Source organism: Cygnus olor, chromosome 2 (genome assembly GCF_009769625.2).
Source record: "Cygnus olor isolate bCygOlo1 chromosome 2, bCygOlo1.pri.v2, whole genome shotgun sequence".
NCBI classification, from domain to species: Eukaryota; Metazoa; Chordata; class Aves; order Anseriformes; family Anatidae; genus Cygnus; species Cygnus olor.
Window position 1 is genome coordinate 7,544,048 of NC_049170.1, and position 21,411 is coordinate 7,565,458.

Below are 21,411 nucleotides of genomic sequence, written 5' to 3' on the forward strand. Positions count from 1 at the left end.
TCACTCCAACGTGATACCACAACACGACACCAAAAGACTGCCCTTTTCAAAGGTACTTAACTTTTCAAATACATTACCATTTCAAACTAAAACAGTCAACATTTAAATATGTATTTCTATCAGTATTTATAACAACAACCTAGGCTTTGTGTTGAACACTAGCTTTCCTACACCCACCTCCTCTTTGCAATTAGTATAAAAGTAATAGTGAATTTTTTTTCCTATATTTGAGTCACACAATTTCAGAATACAAACTGGCAAACCCAAAACTATTTCCTCTACTGAGCAGGTCATTTGCCAACATGAATTCAACTATTCTTTTGTCTGTATTTCGGTCAGCCATGTACCTTCTATAATCTAGCTATCCCAGAACAGGCCCTGAAGTCAGCCTCTTTGATATATTGCAAGAGTAGATTTTATCATGAATACTTGTCCAAAAAAAACTTAAGATGAATGTAAGCTCAGAGATCTGTACGTGGATACTGTTGGTCATACCTTATATTGCATTAGTTTACTGCCTGTTTTTCAATCCCATCTCACCATCTATTTCCCTGCTGGTTCAAACGTTCTGATTTATTTTTTTTACTCACTTCTGTGCTCCCTGAGACAACAGCTTTGTCCACGTTCACCGATAGCTGCTCTTCAGTCTGGCAGACTCCCAATGACCACTCCGCACAGCGGTGATGAGCCCAGCAATGACCTAATGCATTGTGAGGAAAGGACAGCTTCAGTTTTACAACTCTGTCAAGCATTTCCTTTAAGTGTAGAACCGCATTCTAGTAGAACACACTTGTCAGAGAAAATGAGCAGTCTTTCTTCTTATTTTTCTTGTTGCAACATTTAATGCCCTTATTATCATACACCAAACACAATGCAGTTACTATCAGATTCCAAATATACTGCATTTTTTTTGATACATAAAACATCTTCCACTTCATTTCAGCACATTCTGTACATCTGTTTCTAGCTTTCAGATGCCTGATCATGAAATCCTAATAAGAGGGTATATACATAATGTTTGTGCACAGGACAGACGCGAAGGTCTTGGTTTTAACTCCAGACAACATTTGTCTGTATGTAATCTTAACATGTTTGCCAATGACCACGCACAGATCCGTATGTTTATGTAGAACATGCTCAAATGACGCTTTAGAATTCTACATAAAATTTTTAAAAGGTAAAAACATAGCATGAACAGAAGAACCACGTAAGAAAACTGCATCAATGCAACAGATGCATAATACAGATTTAAGTACAAACGCGTTATTGGTAACTGAGTATCTGCTTAAAAACAGAATTTGCAGAAATCAATGGATATATCTTAAAAAGAAGTTTCTAATTCAGCCATGGGAAAAGACAGTGTAAATGATGAATACTTCCAAAGGAATTTTGTGACAGCTTTTTCCTAGATTTGAAACAATGCTGTACATTAGCTGCTGAAATCAGATACTGCAGTTGGCCAACTTAATCATTCAGCCACAAAAAAACTCCCTCAAAAATTCTGCAATAGCCTGGGAAGAGTCCTCTACAAATAATAATGACAAAATAATTTATATTGATCACGCCCCCATCCCCACACACTATAGTATAACTATTTAAAACAAAAGTTGTTTTAAATTAGACTTTGAAATCAATTTTCACACTCATGAAAGAATAACATTTATATCACTGCATAGGTTTAAACAGAAATGTATTTCCATTTTTGAGCCAAAATATGTGAGTGGACTACTGGCGTCAAAAGAATGTGGACACAGACGCTTTCTGAAAAAGTAATTCATAATTGAATAAAAAGAGAAGCTACGTTAAAACAAAAGCATAGATGACAAACCAGACAGTTTTCTTACAGAGAACTGTGCAAGTGTGTTATATCTCTATTGTTTTTATCAATACCCACTCTTTTAAATCTTTCCTTCCATTATTTTAGATAATCCATAAGAGCAGCATGAAGTTAGGTGAGGCTACAAGATTGGGACTTTAAAAATTGTATTAAGCTGTATCTCATTTCCTTCCTCTTTTTTTCCACAAAATACAATTGTGATACTGAGATGTTACTACCTGAACAACAACAGTTCAGTAGCAGATTACAACTATTTCCTCATATAGTCATAGAATCCTTTAGGTTGGAAACGATCTTCAACATCATCAATGACCTGCTAAGATTCTGTCCAGTACTGTACAGAAACATCACAGAACATTGGTAAAAGCTAAGAAAGCACAATCAAATACTTTACAAACACCAGAGCACAGAAAATGAACAGCTGAATAACTTCACTCATTGTCACTGCAGCTACTGGTGTATGTGAAACAATGAGGAAGAGCAACATATCTTACCTGTTGGCTCAAATAAGGCTTGAACATCAATGTCATCTGGTAAGCCAACTAAACTGAGTTCATCCCAGAATTTGACAACCTGATCGTCAGAAGCAGTTTGGGTGCTTACACTTGTACATGATGCTATACTCGATCGAGATCTGTATCAGGGAGAAGAAAAAAAAAAAAACAACACCTCAGAAGTGACCACATAATTCCTTCGATTAGCTAGATACTTGTAAATGATACAAAACTCAGGGAAAACAAACTTTTCCAAACATGTTAAAATATAATCAACATGACCAAAAATCTGAGAATTGGAGAATTAAGTAACAGCGAGCAGTCTGTGTTATTCTGGGGAAGACGAGATGTAGAAGGAAGCCAAGAGGGTGGTAAAGGCGGGGAGCATCAACCTCGGTTGCAGCGGATAAGTAAGAAAAAAGGGGAGGGGTAGGGACAGCAGGAAGGAATGCGGGGGGATTCAGAAATCCAGTGATATAAAGGTTACTACCTTGTGCTGACATGGGCATATCTCATTTCTAACTGTATTAATTTGTTCCCCAAATTCTAATCTTAACAGAAAACAGGTAATAACACTCAGATTAGTCAACTAACAGAAGGAAGTGGTGATTCCTCCTGCTTTATTTCCTGCAGGCAAAATTTATCTTGGACATCTGAGGATCTGCATTAAGCTTACTTACTCAAGAGATCTGACCTCATTCAACGCTTCACTGGTTAGCAGGAAAGAGGGTAGTGGTGTGTTTTTTTTCTATTAACGTTCTTTGAACTTCATTATTCTCCCCCATTAGTAACTCAAAGTTGTACATTTACTGTTTCTTCTGAGTTTGTAGAGTTGAGACAGCATAAAAATACTTTTCTGCTGACTTCTCTCCTTCTGCGCACAACCACTAAAAAAGGACACTAAAAATGACCTGGTGCCAAGAGCTACAGTAAACAACGGACTTGTAACCTGTGATAACACTGCCTTCCTAAATACTACGTGTGCTCTACTCCAAAAACAACATTCAGAAATATACAGGGAAAAATCAATAGAAAACTTGTGGGGAAAAAAAAAAGAGAGAGAGAAACAACCCTCTTGTACTGCCAGAGAGAGCTTAAAAGTTTTTAATTACTAAATGATATTCTAATGACTCATGACAGTTAGCTCCAGCACTATCAGCAGTGTGATGTCCCTCACAGAGCACCAAATTAACCCACTCTGGTCTACAAAACTCCCTCCTGAACAGCCCCCACGCTCAGCAGAGCCAGTTCCAACATTAAACCACCACTCAAAACACCAAAACTGAAAAAAAAAAAAGAAAAAAATTAAACCCCAACTGAGAAGGCATTTCTCACAGGATCCAATCCAGTCAGCAAACATCCTCATTTACTCTGCAGTTTTATCCTGAAGTGAAACACGCTCCGCCCCAGCCTGTTTGTGGTTTTGTTTTTTTACTTCGTGTTTTTTTAAGGCACTATTTGACGTGCATATCAAACACCAAGGAACTGTGTGAGGGGAGGGGGTAGCTCCGTGAGGCTGAAGAGAACCTGTTTTCCCCCACCAGCACCCTCCAACGCCCACTTTTACAATGTTGACAGTCGTATGGCAGCATGCTGTCGGCCTGACCAAGCACAAAACTACCTCTGCCAGCAAGCCGGGCCCAAGTACTGAACCTTAACAAGTCCTGTTGGGCACACCCAGCCGAAAATACGTCACCAAAGTGCTCCTGTCAGATCTGGCACCCCTAGGAGCGAAGCTGGGTGGCAAAGAGCCATGCACCACACAGCCGCAGCTGCCCTGCCAGCGGCTGCAGGACCCCGTTCGTGGCTCCATCTTAAAGCAGGGGGGCCGCTGCCGCTCCCTTCCCTTCCTTTCCCTTCCTATCTTTTCCCTTCCTTTCCTTTCCCTTCCCTGCGCTTCCCTCAGCTTCCCTCAGCCGGGCCTCGGGGCTGGCGGCAGCCCCGCGCCCACAGCCAATCCCCGACATCCAGCGCGGCCCCGCTGGGGGATCAGCCTAACAACCCGCTTGTCTGATTAGTCACATCCGAAGCGTCGTTGCCGTATCTTTAATAAAACCTATCTGCGGAATTGTGTTTGTGTTCCTGCAATTTTTCAGAATTAGTGAGTTTAGTAATTCAGGGCGTGGAGCACTTCCCCTCTGAGCTGAGAGCTGGGACTTTCAGCTGGAGATGAGGGGGAGATACCAACATCTATAAATACCTGGTGGTATTTCAGTGCTATTCTCAGTGGTGCCCAGTGCCAGGACAGGAGGCACTGGGCACAGCCTGGAGCCCAGGAGGTCTCCCTGATGCCCAGGCTGCCCAGAGGCTGTGGGGTCTCCTCCTTGGAGAGCTCCAAAAGCCGCCTGGCCATGGGCCTGGGCACCCTGCTCGGGGTGGCCCTGCTGGGGCAGGGGCTGGGCCCGAGGAACCCCGAGGTGCTGCCAGCCTCACCGGGCTGTGGTTCTGTGATACTGAAAGGTGGCACCTACGGGACAGGACACGGGATACTGCTAGTACAGTGACTGACAACACTGTTTTAGGAAAGCTAATGAACACCACTTCCAAAGGGTACTGAACATGCTATGTGTGCGTAACTCTCCTGTCACAGTGGCATGAACCAGTTTTGGAGGACATGGGGAAAATGCTTCCAAGAGATGGAGAGAGGCTTCTATTTACTCCATTGTACAAAATAAATGGCACTTCAGAAATCCATTATCTTCTATCCTTTTGCATACCAATTTACTTTCACAGAATCACACAGAATTGTAGGGGTTGGAAGGGAACTCAAGAGATCAGGTCCAACCCCCAACCCCAATACTCTGAATTCACAAGTGGATCTGTGCTTTCACAATAACTTCTAAATAATCTTTTCTATAGTCTTCTAGTCAAGATTCTCACTTAAAAGGAGAAACCAATCTTTAAGAAGTGAAAAAGAGGCAACCATTTCTGTGTGAAATCAGGAGTTCAACTCCATGATCTTTGGGGGCCCCTTTCAGCTTAGGATATTCTACAATTCCTACAGGATTTCCTATACTGCTTGCATTCTTTCAAAATAAAATATATAAAAAAAAACCAAGCCTACTTACATTAATGAACCATATTAAATTTTCACAAATGCAACAGTACAAGTACCTCTAAACATACTTCGTGAGCTGCAGAGGAATCAAAACCATAAAACCATAGATCCTGTAAAACCGACTTACTTCTTCTGTCCTCTTTGTTTGCGCGGCACTGAGTTTTGCCTTGGAGTTTTCTCGCAAGCTCCATCGGTGCTGTCGCTGGCTTCGCTCTTGTTTAAAGGCTGGTTTTTCCATGGGATAACATACCCAGGAGTTGGACTGAATTGTTTTAAGTCTCCTTGTCCTAATGAGCTTCGTTCACCACAGTAACAAAAGGCGCAGAGTTGTTCGCTGTGGGAGGGAAGATAATTATTTCTTTTTGGGGAGGGGGGAAACAGCAGAGATATTCCATCCCAGATCAACTTCCACGCCAATTTAACCCTTCACAGAAAAGCAACAACAGCTCACAAGTGTTGTCAGGTATCAGAACCCAACATTCAGGAAGGCTAACTACTTCCAGCCTATTTACACTTATGCTAAAGAACCTCTGAATTTACAGAAGTGCATAATTCAAATAAATAAATAAACAGGAAATATCCAAGCGCTTAATAAAAAGATCATCCTTTTGTTCAAAAATTCTTAGCACGTGACAGGTCCACCACTATCTCCAGACGCACAGTAGCTAAAAGGCAGAAGAAAACAGGGCAAAAAAGGAAAAGAATAGGAGGAACAACTTGATTAACATCCTGCACCCGCTGTAAGACCTCAGCTCTGCCATCATGGAAAAGGCAAAGCCTTCTGTACACAGTGCGTGTGTGCTACACATATACTTTCTATTAGCACATTGCCACCATGTGTAACAGCACAGTGCGCATATCCTATACACCAAAAGGTTTATTCAAACAGAGAAAAAACAGAATGGGAAAATCACAGCAATGACTGCAGTCCCACACAGCAGAGCATATGATGTACACAGATCCAACTACCCTCTTTCACACTTAAAAACAATACAGTACCTCCAAGTTTGACTAGAGGAAATTTGTATTTACAGAACTGTGACCGTTAAGCCATCCCTGTACCATTTGCAATTATGTTTTAGCATGCAGAACATAGCAACAGCACTGAAATGACAGCTCTGACAGCACTCCTTGTGTCACATCATATGGAAGCTACTGAAAAATATTTCTGTAATAAACATATCCACAAACTTAAAATGTGAACTTCTGCAACTAATGCAGTTTGCATTCGTTTAAAGGAAGGCCATTTAACACATTTTTATGCTTAAATGAGCAATTCTGTTTTCTTCGTATTTCCGCCCCTAAGACCCCAGAAAGATGCCTGAGGGAAATCAGGCACTTGGCTAGAGGCCTCGTTTTGACTGGATCCCGTTTAAATAGATTTAAGCGCATCTGCAAGGTGGCATGTTTGGGTTTTGGTCTGTGCCGGGTGGGTGGGTGGAGGGAGGTAACGTGGGAAGAAGGGGAAATCTTAAGGCTAAACTCCTGCGTACATTTCCCAGTAAATTCTGGAAAGAAAATATGGAGTACCCGCGCTTTTCAGCCAGGTGAGGTCTGAGCAGCGACAGAAAAAGAAAGCAAAAAAAGAGAAGTTCCAGCTTGGAACAGAAGACCCCGAAAACCAGCAAAGCCACCTCAGATTTGATTCAGCACACTCTGTGACAGGTCTTTTGCCTGCACCACAGAGCAACACTAGAAAAAAGAAAGATGAAAGCAATTAAAAGTGAGGTACGTAAAATACCTTTGAACTGTGCTGCTACGACAGCGCTGGTAATACCAGATAAAGCCTAACGCAGGGAGCAGCATGTCAAGAGTACTCAGCCCGAAAGGAGGCCACTTCCTTTCACTGACAGGTAGGACTGCACTTTCCCCAGGGCAGACACACTCCTTGGGGTCATGCAGGTTGGTGGGCAGGTAAAATAGGTGCCGTTCCTGGTACTCAAATTAATACCCTGCCATAGTACCGATAGAAAATGTTCACCTCCACGTTTCTGGCCTAGGTCTCACGTCCCTCACGGATCCTGCCTGAGCACAAATCCCAGGAACTGATGGTAAATACCTGCCGCTTTCCAGAAATCTTTAGAAAAAGATACTCGAAGGTAAAGCGATGCGAAGAAAATGAGGATAAACACAGCATGAGACTGGGGGAAAAAAACGCATAGTTACAGCTAAATGGGAGATAGATCTGCCTTACAAGCTAGCTTTCCCTGTGGCACAGCACCAAATGAATGCTGCTGTGTATGTCAGCACGTGTAACCCACCAGGCTAGCAGCGAAACCTGATCTGACCTCGCAGGCAGAGTTTGTAAGGCAGGCAAGCAAAGCTATTTAGGCTAGCTGAGACTAGAGAGACTTGTGAGGAGACTTAAGCGATTTAAACAGGCAGCACAATGGCATATAAATTACACTAGTTACAAACACAAGATTATCCACAGTGGAATAAATAATTATTCACACATCCTGTTAGGACAGACAATTGCTACTCACTAAAAGACTTGAGGATAATTATGAGTAAAGAAACAAAGCTCCTTAAAGTGAAGTCGCAGCAAACATGTGCTAACGTTACGATTTATAAAAGGGAAATATGAAACAATAATTAAAATAACAAACCATCTTTTAAAGCAGTAGTAGCTTCAAAAGGCACGCGGGGGTAAAGCAGCTATTTCTGGAGACTGCAGCTCCTGCATCGCGACTTCCAGCAGGAGCTTTCTGCAGGAGGAGGGAAGCGAAACAGCAAGAGCCGGGAGCTTCACAGCTACTCCTCAGAGCGGTGTGGACAGCTGTGATGCTGTCAGGCATCAGACGGTTTGTGCTGCTGCTGCTCCAGCAAAGCTGAGGACCACAGGTGAAGCAAGAGCTCGCACGTCCAGCAGGGAAGGGGCTGGGGAATCCTTCGCTGAAGGCTCGCAAACAGGCAGACGCAGGAGTCAAGGAGAGGAGAAGCAGAACACTGTCAGACCGCAGCCAAGAGGGGAGGGATTATAAAAGGGGGAAAAAAATGAGTTGTCACACTTTCAAGGGAGGGTGAAAAGAGCACGCCGAGAAGCTGCAAATGCATCTGGCCGCTGAAGACCTGGAAACAAGCCGAGCCAGCACCCTGACGCTGGAGAGGCTCAGCAGGAAAGCCGTATTCCTCTGCTTCCCAACACGTCACATCGCTGGTTTGTCGCGCGGTACCGAGTGGCCACTTCCATCCTGTAAGCCTTTTAGGTTTAAGTGCTCAGTAAATATTTTAAGTTATGTCTGCATGGGCAGAAGGTAAGAGTTTTTCATTCGTATCATCTGAGGATAGCAGAAAGTACTTGCGAATCGACTTTCCATATGTCAATATGCAATTAGAGGAGCTAAATCTGCGGTGCAAGAAGAGCTCTCATGGTGAAGATAATGAAATTGAGATATTGGCAACTCTTAAGATCAAACCCTAGATCTGTTATCATAATTAGCATATTTTCAGAACAGGCTAATTCAAAATGGGATAACAAGCAAGAGATGATGTGTCACATATCTTTTTAGAAGCTACTAAGGGAAAAAAGAAAGAATAAGCTCACCGCATTTAAGATATACGTATGGTGCTCCAAAAGAAAATTTGAAATCATTAATTTCAACCCAATTCCTAAATTTTCCTAGAACAAATGCTACTTTGTGTATATAAAATTTAAAATTCCACAGCTGGTTTGTTGCCAGTAGGTGTTGACACCTCACCTCATCCCAAAGGACTTCAGGTATTTGTATGCAACACGTGATGCAGAGAAAAAAAAGTTCAGAACAAAACAAGACATGCAACTGGATTTAGGAGATGCAGTAAGAGGCAACGAGGTCGATGTCTGAAGCTAATGTCTGCTCCTACCAAACCTTTACAGGAGGTCCAGATGTTCCCAGAAGGTAACAGAGATGCCCTTTCTAAAAAGAAACACGTCCAACTCAGCAACCTGCTGCAGCCATTATCTTCTACAAGTCTCTTCCACAAGCAGAACTGACTCAACCCTCTGACAAGAATCTAAGATGCTACAATCCACCATGGTCCACATCCCAACAGAAGAAAACAAGATGCCCTAGAGTCATTTAATCCTGGAGGAAGGGAGAAGAACAGTCACTATTTCCTCTACTTAAGCGATGACATATAGTCATTAGGACTCATCCTAAAACACAAACTTTCCTGTTCAAAGCATTTCATTTCAACACATGCAATATTGGGCAACTAGTTGCACAATATTAAATTAGAACCAGAGAAGGAGAAACATCTGGCTTGCTTGCAAATATTCAGTGAGGGAATCAAGGTAAAATTGAGTCTCAAAAACTTCGTTAACAGAATAAAAGCTGACCACCAGGCTTACCATTGCTTGAAGAGCACCAAGAGCCGCTACAATTATACTCCCAAGGGAAAGCAGAAGCCCCTCCTGGATCCTTCTGAGATGGCAAATGGCACTGGGGTCCTGTGTCAGCCAAGGCTCCTTGCCAACAAGCAGATGTGCAGGCTGGCTTAAGTAAACATGCCTTGTTTACACGGTGTCCCCGTCTCACAGATCTACGCTTGTGTCTGCTCGAGTCCTGCTGTGCTGCTGGCAGGAATTACTGTAGGTTGGTCCCCGTGAGCCAATGTGACCCTCGATGGGATCAGCAGTGACCCCTCACTTTCCTGCCTGTTTTTCATCCCCAAGTGGAACTCAGGACAACGGGCAGTGACATGTGGCACTGCCACTGAGCCACAACTTGGTGGGTGAAGCTGGGGGAATACGTTTCCCTTCCTCCTTTCCATAGGAATAACTTCACCAATAATCCTTCCCTACAGCCTCCTGTTCTGCAGAGAAGTGCTAAAGGTCCCCTTTTTCAGGAGAACGTGCACATGGGAACCTGAAAACTCTACAGTGATGAACAGAAATTGTCAACAGCGTGAGAAACACAAACTCATGGATTCAACTCAACAGATGCCCTCCTCTTACCTCTTCTCAAATCCCTCCCAGCCTCCTAGGGAACATCAATTACCAAAGATTTATTGTGCATCCACCTTTCCAAACAGCGTAATTATTAAGAGCAGAGGTCATCATTGCTGTTTAAGCAGGAAAAGGCATTGAATTGTATCTGAGAAAACACAAGGCATGGCAATTCCAGTAAGATCCACTAGCTATAACCATTGCCTGATCACTAAATACTGTGGTACAGGGGAACACTACTGCCATTTCCTACAATAATGACTGAATTACAGGTTTTCATGCAAAAATAAGATGACAACGAACAGGGCATCATTCAATTTTTGCTATGGGTTAGTTTGCTCTTAAAGGAATTATGCAATGATTTTCCTAAGGATCTACAAATGCCTTCAGGATGTCTTTTTTTCACACACTTTGGCGTTTTTGAAAGGTGGAACAGAAGCATAAAACCTCGCGTGGTATCAGCGAAGTTGTCACAGAATTTTAAAACTGTTTTATGCAAGTATTATTTGAAATTACAAGTAAGCTCAGCAGAACGAAATGGAATGCTTGGGAGCAAAACACAACTTCAGAGCACTGTTTGTACAGATTATGAAAGCAGACTGATGGGAACTGGCCTTGAGAATGAGTCTCTCAGCTAACCCTGTCAGTTGTTTTCACATATGTTAAAAAGCTAAATTAAACACTACAGGGGATCTACTATTTGTTTACCTATGCCAAGTTGCAATAACACACTAACTTTATCTTCATTTTATGTTGTGTTATCTAAAGAGTGAATTGTTTTTCTCCTTACTGAAGATACACCACTGTATCACTTATGTAAATTCACATCAAGACCTGCACGCTACACTTTAACCGAAAAAAAAGATTTCTGACTTAAAACAATGCCAGTGATCTGCACCAGTGTGAGTTCTAATATGTGAGATACTCACAGAGGTGAAGTTATTAGAAAATTTAGGGACTTATGGAACATCACCTTTTTATCTTCTAAATATCCTGTCCATATCTGACCTTGGATAATGAAGAAGCTTGAGGGAAAACTGCCAAAGCCAACTTCGGAGAAATCTCCTGACAGGGCAGGTAATGGCTTCACATTGATACAGCATGAGAAACCCAAAAAATCACCCTGCTGTATTAATGAGACTAAGAATAAAGAAGTATGAGAAGTGCAAAATAAAGACATTACAAAGAAAAAGATGCAAAAGTTCGCAGATGCGAGCTGTGTTTAAATGTCTTACACACGATGCTTTCCTTCCCATAGGAAACTGAATCGCAGGACAACGTGAAATTTTCGAGTTGGCTGACACTCTGTACAACTCCACAGACGTAGTTTTGAAAGCAGCATTTAACTTGCACAGTACAATTTCTTTAAAAAGAAGGGAGGTGGGGGCAAGTTCGTATGAACTTCAGAACTTCTGGTGAAGAATTTTCAAGCTCAGTTTGCACAAAGCAATTCAACGACATTAAACAATAACTGCTCTCCAATTTTTTCACACCAGCACAGTTGGAGTTCTGCAGCTGTATAATCTACTTCATGATACTCTTCCGATTAGAAAGAAAACATTACCCCCCAAACACCATCAGCGAAACACCACATTTACCTGATGTTTTAAGATTTAAAAAGTACAAATATGCTTTTATGCATCATCAATGTGCAACAATTTTAGGCTAAATGAATGTTTAAAGCTCATTTAGGACTTCACAAACCATAAATGCAGGAGGAGCTACGCTATTCTGAGAGGTGATTTAACCTGCGAGTGATAAAACCCAAAGAAAAGAAGTAACGTGGTCTGTGTCTTCAGTGCGCCTTAGTGCCCAGTGGTTTTGTCTGGTCAAGACAGATTCCCTCTCCTGGCACATGAGTATGGACCATGCCAAAAATGCATAGCCTCTGGCACCCTTAGGGGATTTGTTACAGGGTCTCATTGCCTGAAAATCACTGAAATTGAACACCTACCAAGTTGGCTGTTTTTCCAAGAAAGTTCCATCAAAATCGTTCAGTCACATTAGGGAACGGAAAACTATGTTGTTCTGCATAATTCAAATCTCACGTATGTTCTTTGAAAACATGCTTAAAGAAAAGGTGAAGTACACCAGAGAGGGTTCTTCAGTCAAAATTGTGCTGGGTCAGGCTAAAGGTCCAGCCAGCCCAGTATGGTCGGTGTTGGAAATAGGATAAGCATGGGTGGTATTAAAGAACGGGGCAAACATATGATACTTTCCATGCCTCCAAGTATTTTCAAGTCAGAGCCTTCCTGAATCAGGTGCTATTCCTAAATATTCAGTAATTCTCAGATTCTCTTCCATGAACTTGCCCGGTCTGCTTGATTTCACGTAATTTTTTTCCCTCACTCCACAACATCCTTTGGCACGGATTTCCATGTCAGTCTAGACAACCGTCTGCCGGGCAAAGAATCGCCTCCCTTTATTTTGCATCTAGCCCTCAAAATTTCATTTGACAAACCCTTGTTTCTTGCATTAAAACAAACTGAGCAGCTAATACACAGCCACCCTCCGCAGGGCACCTATGATTTTGTAGGCCTGTTATCCTCCTCCTCCAGCCTCTTTCAGAGTGAAGGGTCCTACCTTACTTAACTGTTCCCCATAGGAAAGCCACTCCGTGTCTGTGACCAACCTTTCTGATGCTCTGTAAATCTTTTCAAGTTTTCTATACCTGATTTTGAAGTTGCAGATATGCTTTCTGTAACCCTACCAAAATTAACCCAAACTTGTTTTTCCAAATGTTTCTGATCTCACCAAGTAGACCACGTGCGCTCGAGCTTTGCAGATCAAACCTACAAGAAATTCTGAACGTGAAAATGTGAAACCTGCTCAGAAATTCTCTCAGCACTAAGCAGGCTCCAGTCTCAGTGCCTACGTGAAGGCAGGCTCCAGATGCACCATCCTCTCCCCGTGAACGCTTCCAGCAAAGGTTAGAGACGCTCACAGGGATCATCTCTGCAGTGACAGCTCACGGCTGCTGTGAATCCAGATTCTGTCATTTAAATTGCGGGTGCTTTGAGTCAGCTGTCTGTCTGCCTCCAGGAAAGCCAACACGGATGTGAAGAGAAGAAACTCTCGGCTGGAACGCAGAGCAGAGGAGGAGGGAACAGGAAACTGCGTTTTGGGGCTGAACTGGAAGTGAAGGGAGGCGTGATGAGTGAATGGGCAGGGCGAGACTGAAGGCTTACTGTGCAGGGGAAATGGAAGGTGATGGGGAACAACAGGACAACTGGCTGTGGGGAATAACACAGATCATACTGAAAGCCAAAGGGAGCAGGAAGAGAACACAGCCTCTGTTTACAAGGAGAATGAACAAGAAAATGGAGGAAGAGGTGAGAAGAAATGTCATGTCACAGAGCTGGGGGTAAGGAAAATGCAGACCTGTCAAAGAACCAAGAAAGAAAAAAATACAACTGACCAGACATAAACTAGGATTAGAAATCTGATGAGCAGGAACTAGGATTAGGAATATAAAGAGAGTGGGAAAACAATGAAGAGTCAACAATATGACTGAAAAATATATGAAAAAAGGCAAGGGACTGACAAAGAAGGCTGGAGGGGAAAAACCATACAAGGTGACATTTGGAAGAAATGAGGTAAGATGCTGTATTCACTGAACACTGTAACAGAAGTGAAGATGCCCAGCTCCTACCATCATCTCTGACTGAAACGCAGTGGTGAAATCCTCTGACAAAGCAGGCGTCCCATCCACTTCTGTGCCTGGGTCTGTGTGAGCTGCTGCCTAACACGTAGTGCTGTCAGAGCTTCAGCATGGTCTGACAGACTGCCAGCCACGAAACCCAGCTCATGGGATGCTTCTGTCTGGCTGCCATCTCTCAGAGGGAGGAAAATCTGTCTGAGCAGTGAACGGATCTGACCTGCCAGGGCTAGGCTCGCTGCCCACAAGCAGCAGGACAGGACAGCTGCACGTAAGCAACAGGGCAGAACCAGGTGGAGAGAGGCAGACTTGGTAGGATAGCAGGGACAGACTAAGTGCCTCAAAACCTTCATCCGTGAGAGGCGAGCAGTGACTGGGAGCAGGACACCATAAACCTGGAGAACAGGCATTTCTAAACAGGGTTTCAGTGGTTGGACCATCTCTACGTAGCAGACTAATTCAAGTAGCAAAGGAATGTGCAACTCAAAGGCATGGCTATGAATGTCGAGTCCCACCAGCACAAGAAAGCATTAAAAACATTAAGGCCAGAATGTCGATTTGGAGAATCGTAAAGGTTGGAAAAGACCTCCAAGATCACCTGGTCCAACCATCCCCTTACCACCAGTATCACCCACTAAACCATGCCCGTTAGTACTGGAAGAAGATTTAAGAGCAGTTTACATAAACTTCTGACCAGAATGACGGCTGCAGTTACCTGCCTTAGAAAATGAGCTAACTAGGGGACTTCCAAAGGCCAAAACTGCTTTAACAGCCATCAGTCATAAAATTCATTTCCGCAGTCAACGCATGAGACCAACAGGATGGACAAACAGGAAATACTTTTTAATTTTTCTAATTTTTCAGTCTGCTGTCTTAACCTACAGCTACCGACAATATTCAAATTGGGCCATCTTAGTGATTTCACTCTGTGGTTGGCTGGTCATTGATACAATGACAAACTATTATTTTGTTACTATTAAATAACCTATTTTTTTAGGGGGATGATGTAACATGAAAGGATGATGTCTGTACTTTGCAGATGTAAAACTCCATCACTGATTTCAGAGAAAGAAACTGTAAATGCTTACATGGATCTAGATCTGAAAGCCTAAAGGTAAAGCCATGCAATGACTTCAGGTGCCCTGTTTCATGCATACGGTCCGCTCTGCACACAGAATTCTTACAGAAAAGCATTTATGTAAAACTACAAACTGTAGTTTCCTGCACACATGTGCAGGAAAGGAAGTGATTAGAGTTTCAAAATTAATCTTAATTCTGGTATCCCCTAAAATACGTGCTTGACTTCACAAATTTAACAATTTTTAAATGTACTTTATATTAAATATTCTACCTATCTCCTTCCTGCCTAAAGATCTAGCTTCTCTTTCCATCACTGCAATGATTCTGCCTAGATTATCTAAACTCTATGCCACTCCACAATTTCTTTTTCCACCGAGTGTTGCAAATTTTGTAATGATCTTTCCTTGGAGATTAAAGAAAAAAGGACAGAAAAAGAAAAAGATAAGGAACGAAGATAAATAAGCTCATTACTGTTTTTTTCACCAGATATTTTCTTTGTTCACACAACCAACAGATGTTCACCTACTTCTTTTCAACAAAAGAAAGAACCCCATCCCTCCACCTCCAGACTCCAAATTTGATCTTAAAAGCTCTGACAAAATAAGGGGGAATAGTGTAATTGTGCAGGAATGAAAATGATGTGCTTTGCTCAATTACAAAGTGAAGCAGAAGACCAAGAAGGTGTGTTGCCAGCTTTTGTGTAGTTTTAGTGACAGTCTCACAAGAGAGACTCTCATCAAAAAAGCTGTGTGAAAATCTCCGCTCCACTTGTTGATTTTTTAAGGATGATCTGTCTTTGTGATTTCAGCAAAAGGACTGAAAATGCGCAATTAATGCCATTTACGGTCTCAGAAAGCAGACAGAAAATAAAATGAACCAAAAGGTGTTTTGTTCTCCTACGAAATTGTGTTCCTAGGCCATTCTTGTTAGCTTTTAATGCTTGGGGCTGGCAATGTGGGAAGCAGAGGAGGAAGGTGGATGTGGGCTTTGCAGCTGGTTCCTGGCCGGGTGCCCATGTCGTGGGCTACACTGCCCCTGCTCCCTGCCAGCAGCACAAACTCCAGGAGCGGGCTCCTTTCGAAGGGTCTGGATTCCATTCCACCATAAGTCCTGGGCTGACAGAAGCTTCTCACAGGGCTTAGAAAAAGAAAAAAGAAAGGGAACGACCAAAGGAAAAGGCTCCAAACCCCCTGCCACTCCTGATATATAAGCGCTGGCAGCGTTACTTTGACCACTGCCGGGCTCGATAGTTTATCTTTGCTTGACGTTGTTGCCCCTCCCCACGTGTGGTCAATAATTCACTCATTGCTCCGCAGCGCGCACACACACCTCATCCCTTTCAGCCTGCCATACCCCGGTATGGCTGAGGTGATGTTTATTCTAAGGTTTTAGCACGTTGCTTTCTGAGCGCTAATCCTCAATCTGTTATTAAATTCCCAGTCTGCGATCCTCTTCGCAGTTAATGGCTCTCTTGGACACCCCGCTCTGTACTACGCACTGCGAGGCTCCAGAACTGGCTACACCTCCATCACCCTTCTCTTGAATGTTCTTAGTTAGTCTCAGGAGAGGTCAGGAGAAAAATACCACGCTAGCCAAGCTTTGGCTCAGTCCCCATCCTAGTGCTGATGCATCCCTACTATGCCAAGATCACTATTTTTCAATAGCAAATCACTTAATTTTTTAAAATTCCTTTTATTCCCCATGTCCTATGCTCCTCTAACTCCTTTCTTTATCTTTACTGCCATAGGTAGAAACCCGAAATTGTCTTATACTCAATTCTATTTACTGAAAAAAGTGATGCAAAAGTAGTTCTACCTACGCCTGCATCTACCGCTGGTAGGGGCTTCGGTTCTCTTCTGTGTTCTGGCCAATTTCTGCACTGTTACAACATACTGCCATACCTCTCGCATACATAAATCTATTTCTATACATATATATATTCATTTCCCTTGGATTAAGTTACTTACACAATAAAATGAAACAGAAAATATTATACAAGAAGAGATGAAGCTGATGAATATGACTAAGTTGGAAGTCAGCTTCAGTGCTGCTTCCCCAAGTTACAGGTCCCAAGTCTTTATGGGGTTTTATTTTACCCTAAATCTTCATACACTTCCTCCCACCCTTACACAAGAGAACCAGAAGTGGCCAGTGTGTGTTATTTGACACGTTGTGCTTTCTCCTAAGCAAACAGAGTCAAGGCACTCAGAATCCAGCCCTTCCACCCCTGCAAGGCACGGTGCCTGTGTCAGCACATCACAGACAATGATACAGATGACTGATCAAGAAGTCCCAGATCAGAAGAGACATTCTTCTGTTACGTTTCAAGACATGGTGCCAATAAAACCTGGCGTTACATTTTTTCCATTATTATGAGGACACGAATGATTTCTGCATCCAAATCTGGAACCAACTGGGATGAGAGAAACCTCCCTGTCCCAATTAACTATTCCACATCTTTTTAATTCATTTCTTTCAAAAATGTTAGAGACAGGGGATGATCGTTGCTATTTTAATTATAAATTAATAGTACTTAGCTTTTTGATGCTTTGATCAGCCAAAGCAATGGACCCATACTATCCTTTCAGTATTGACTAATCGAACTCAGCACTGCCAGTTGGCAGAACAAACATATTGAGTGTAAATAAGGGCTGGTTTTTGAAAAAAATAAATAAAAATGCAGGGTTTTTTTTTTTTTTGGCTGACTGTTGTCCAGTTTTAAAGAAAAAGTTTATGGCTAGGGAAAGTGCTGTAATCCACTATCCACGATAAGAGCCAGAAAGTAACCTTGAGAAGAACAGAGAGCGGATGAAACAACATGAAGAACAACTTTTGCAAATGATCCAAAACAGGACCAAATAAAGAACCAAAACAACTGCTCAGTTCCAGCTGCTCTACATATTTACTGCAGTTTAGTATTATCTTAGGAAAATTCCATTAAAATCAGATTTTTTGTGTATTTCTTTCAGGTATACACACAAGACCTATTTAACCAAAATTCTCTGTAAGGAGGGAAGTGTCTATTGGAGCTAGCAAGTCTGTAAGCAGGTAAAATATGAAAATGACACATGCGGAAAGTAAATGAAGTAAACTTGTGCGCATGGGAAACGTGCTCTGTGTCTGATTAGGAGGATGTAAAATAACTACATTATTCTCTCCACGTCTGTCAAAACATAATTACACCTGTAAGTGTCTGGTAACTGCTAACAGACTGGTAACAGCAAGCTCTGAAGCCAAAGAGAACTGCTACTGGGTTAAAAGCTGTTAGCAGGGCTTCATCACAGAAGCTCTGCTAGAATTCTGTGATACCGTTTCAACAGCGATCACAGGCAGCGTGTTTTAATTTTCCCCAAATAATGTAATTACGCGTAATTAATACTTTCACTGATTTTGAGGCCATTTATACTGAAAACAAGTTGGAAAAAAAACAGTAATGTTATTTTCTTTATTATGAATTCTTAAATAAGGAAAAAATATAGTAGAAATTGCAAGAGTTTTTTTTTCTTCCTGAAAACATAGGAATACAAACTGAAACTTAAGAAACAATTGTATATGAATTTGCTTATACACCATTTTCTCTGCAGGAACACTTCAGTAACCACATTTTATCTCCTATCACTTATACCTGTTTTAATTTTAACAGTTAATATGCTGTAATCCAAGGGTTTACAAGTGTAATCTGAGGACAACACTCAAGAAACATGCTTTTCACCTTGATCTCCCTCTACACTAATTAAGCCATCAGTCTCAAACACAAGAGCTGCCAGCACAGGCTGCCCTTACTAATACTTCAAAGCACCAGTAGCGTGTCCTGAGTCTGTTCCAAGTACTCTGTGCCCCGTTACTCAACTCCCAGCCCTGCCCCAGCACCCATCTCCTCGCTTACTCACCTGGTTTTCGCTTCGACACCAACAGAGGCGGTGGAGCTTGCAGACTCCTCAGACACTGAGCGCTGAAGGACTGGTGTTAGCTGCTTGGTGCTGTCCACTTCTGCTTGGGCATCTTCTTCTGCAGACTGCTCTTTGACTTCTGTTTAAAAAACAGTATGAATAATTATTTAATTTGACTATTAAGTCAAATCTATTAAGTCAGATCTGTAAGCAGGTGATGCCAACATCTATTTTATTTATAGATAGATTAACCCACGTAATTGTCATCAGACACGACAAAAGCAAAGTAAGAAAATATTATCTTTCACACCTAAAATATGAAACTGAATGTTTGTGAAGTATTTACATACTGTAGCACACAATCGTGAATTGAAGATGTTCAATAAGCAATGAGGAATGGGACGGGGAGGGTTTTGCTCAACAACAAACAGCCTTTTCATACAAGGCTGGCTGCAGTTTTATGTGCATTTCCAGCAAGCATCATGCAGAAGGGCTGCCAAAAGCAGCGCTCTCCTTCTCCCCTCATCTATTCTGCGCCTGCATTTTCATCCCAGACCAAGTATCAGGGTGACCACACTAACTGGGGTTATAATACACCTTTTTTTCCTCCCAGATTAGCTTTAACTCTGATCAACTACCTGCTCTAGCTCATTCGTGATTACACTAACTCTTTGCCGGCACAAGGCTGGGGTGGTGAAAGAAGGAAGGAAATGATTTATGCCAGTTTCATGTCCATGCTGAACTGTTGGAATATAAGCAGTTCTTGCAGATCCCTTTAATTTAGCTTAGTTGTTAGACAGAAATATATACATCCACAGCTGACAAAGCTTCTGTTTGTCTAGAAAGTTTGTTTCTGAGCAGAGACACGAAACAACAAGTGGTCACTGTGTGTGTAACTTCAATTCTGCTCCCGTTTGGTCCTGTCCTTTGCACCGAGTGAGTCAGGCGTTTGTCAGGAGAGCGCTGCAGGGCGTCGCTCTGGGCGTACCGGCACACAGAGGCACCAAGGAGCTGGTCAAGGCTGGAGAGCAATAAAACATGGTATATCTGCACTCCTCTATACCTTCATTTCGAAACCTAAGCAAGAACAATTACAGGTCTCCAACTGATGCTCTTTGGCACATCCAGCTTAAGACACTTTGAAAAACAATTAATATACGTTTCGCAAGACAAACAAATATTGCAAAAGACAAATGATTCAAGTGGAGAATTGGATGACTAGAAGAATCTGTGACATAGGTGGGCACGCCAAAAAGGCTGCTACAAAATATAACCTTACAAGAACAATAAAAGAGGAAAATCCTTAGGACAAAAGACTGCAACTTGAGGAGAGCCTTTCTTGATCTGTAATACTGAAATACACTCACCAGAGCAGATCGAGAAGGGGAAATCTTTCTTGTTTGCTACAAAAAGATTTAAATAAAATTATTCTTTAACCTCAAGTGAACTCATTTAGGGAGACACTGTATAATGCTTAAAACCCTTGATGAATGCATCCAAAAATATTTAAGAGAATCACAAAATTGAGAAAAAAGTATAAGAAATTCCTGTTCCTGACTGGGTGTGCCAGGTATTTGAGCTGGTAGAAGCTGGAAATACTTTACTTATTTCAGTCACGCTACTGAGTACCATACATCTGAAATGGTTTTGGACATCTGAAACATCCAAAAATGACTACCCGTCGCAAGGCCAAATGGCTCACTTCAAAACCAGTCCACCAACCTGTCCTAAAAAAAAAAAGATGCTGGACAAACACTTTATACTAAATAAATGCCCTACCAGGAACACATTCCTTGCAACACTCAACTATATATATATATATATAAAACAACAACACCTACAGACCAAAGTATCCTTCATTTTTGGCCCATCTGAACAAACAATCCCTACAGTCATCTCTGGACTAGGAAAAAGGCAATGTCCAACAGAGCCCTTCAGAACAATCTGTAGTTAGTTTCCAAAGCAGGTTGGATCTAAAGAATAATTTTGTGTAAGCAACCCCAAAATTTCTAAGCACAGACTTGATTAAGAGCACAAACTCCTTTTTATTAGAGATCAGAGGAGAGCTGTTGTGTGTCTTGGAGGGTGCACCACCAGTTGTGTACAACTCATGGACACCTACAGGACAGGAAGATTCTAAATCTCAAAACAAAACCCGTAACACAGCCTGGGACACACAAAGTACTCAAGAAGACCCAACACAGCCTGGGACAGCCACACGTGAAGTGCTCAAGGAAGACCACCAGAAACCGTGGCCTTCCTCTGATTCACCACGTCAACTTTAATTAACCTAGTTAAACTCCAAGAAAGGAACTTTGCTGTGTTTTGTGCCTGCAAAACCTTTTAAGTAAGCAAAAATAATTTATTTCATCTCACTACACGTTAATGGACATCCATTACAGTAGAAAGGCAAAGTCTGTGCCCACCAAGTCACTCTCAAGAGCTCTGGACTGTGCAAGGAGAC

The 21,411-nt window shown here is 42.1% G+C and overlaps 1 protein-coding gene across 11 annotated transcripts in view; it reads right to left on the reverse strand.

Annotated features, from left to right (window-relative positions):
* The window catches only part of KMT2C (lysine methyltransferase 2C), a 199,753-nt gene that overhangs the window by 121,021 nt on the left and 57,321 nt on the right, over positions 1 to 21,411 (reverse strand). For all 11 annotated transcript variants that reach the window (XM_040546212.1, XM_040546213.1, XM_040546215.1 and 8 more), the window contains exons 3-6: positions 18,948 to 19,086; positions 5,517 to 5,723; positions 2,332 to 2,471; positions 591 to 700 (exon numbers count right to left, since the gene is read on the reverse strand). In XM_040546212.1, coding sequence (XP_040402146.1) covers positions 591 to 700; positions 2,332 to 2,471; positions 5,517 to 5,723; positions 18,948 to 19,086 — 596 coding nt within the window. The remainder of the gene's footprint in view (positions 1 to 590; positions 701 to 2,331; positions 2,472 to 5,516; positions 5,724 to 18,947; positions 19,087 to 21,411) is intronic.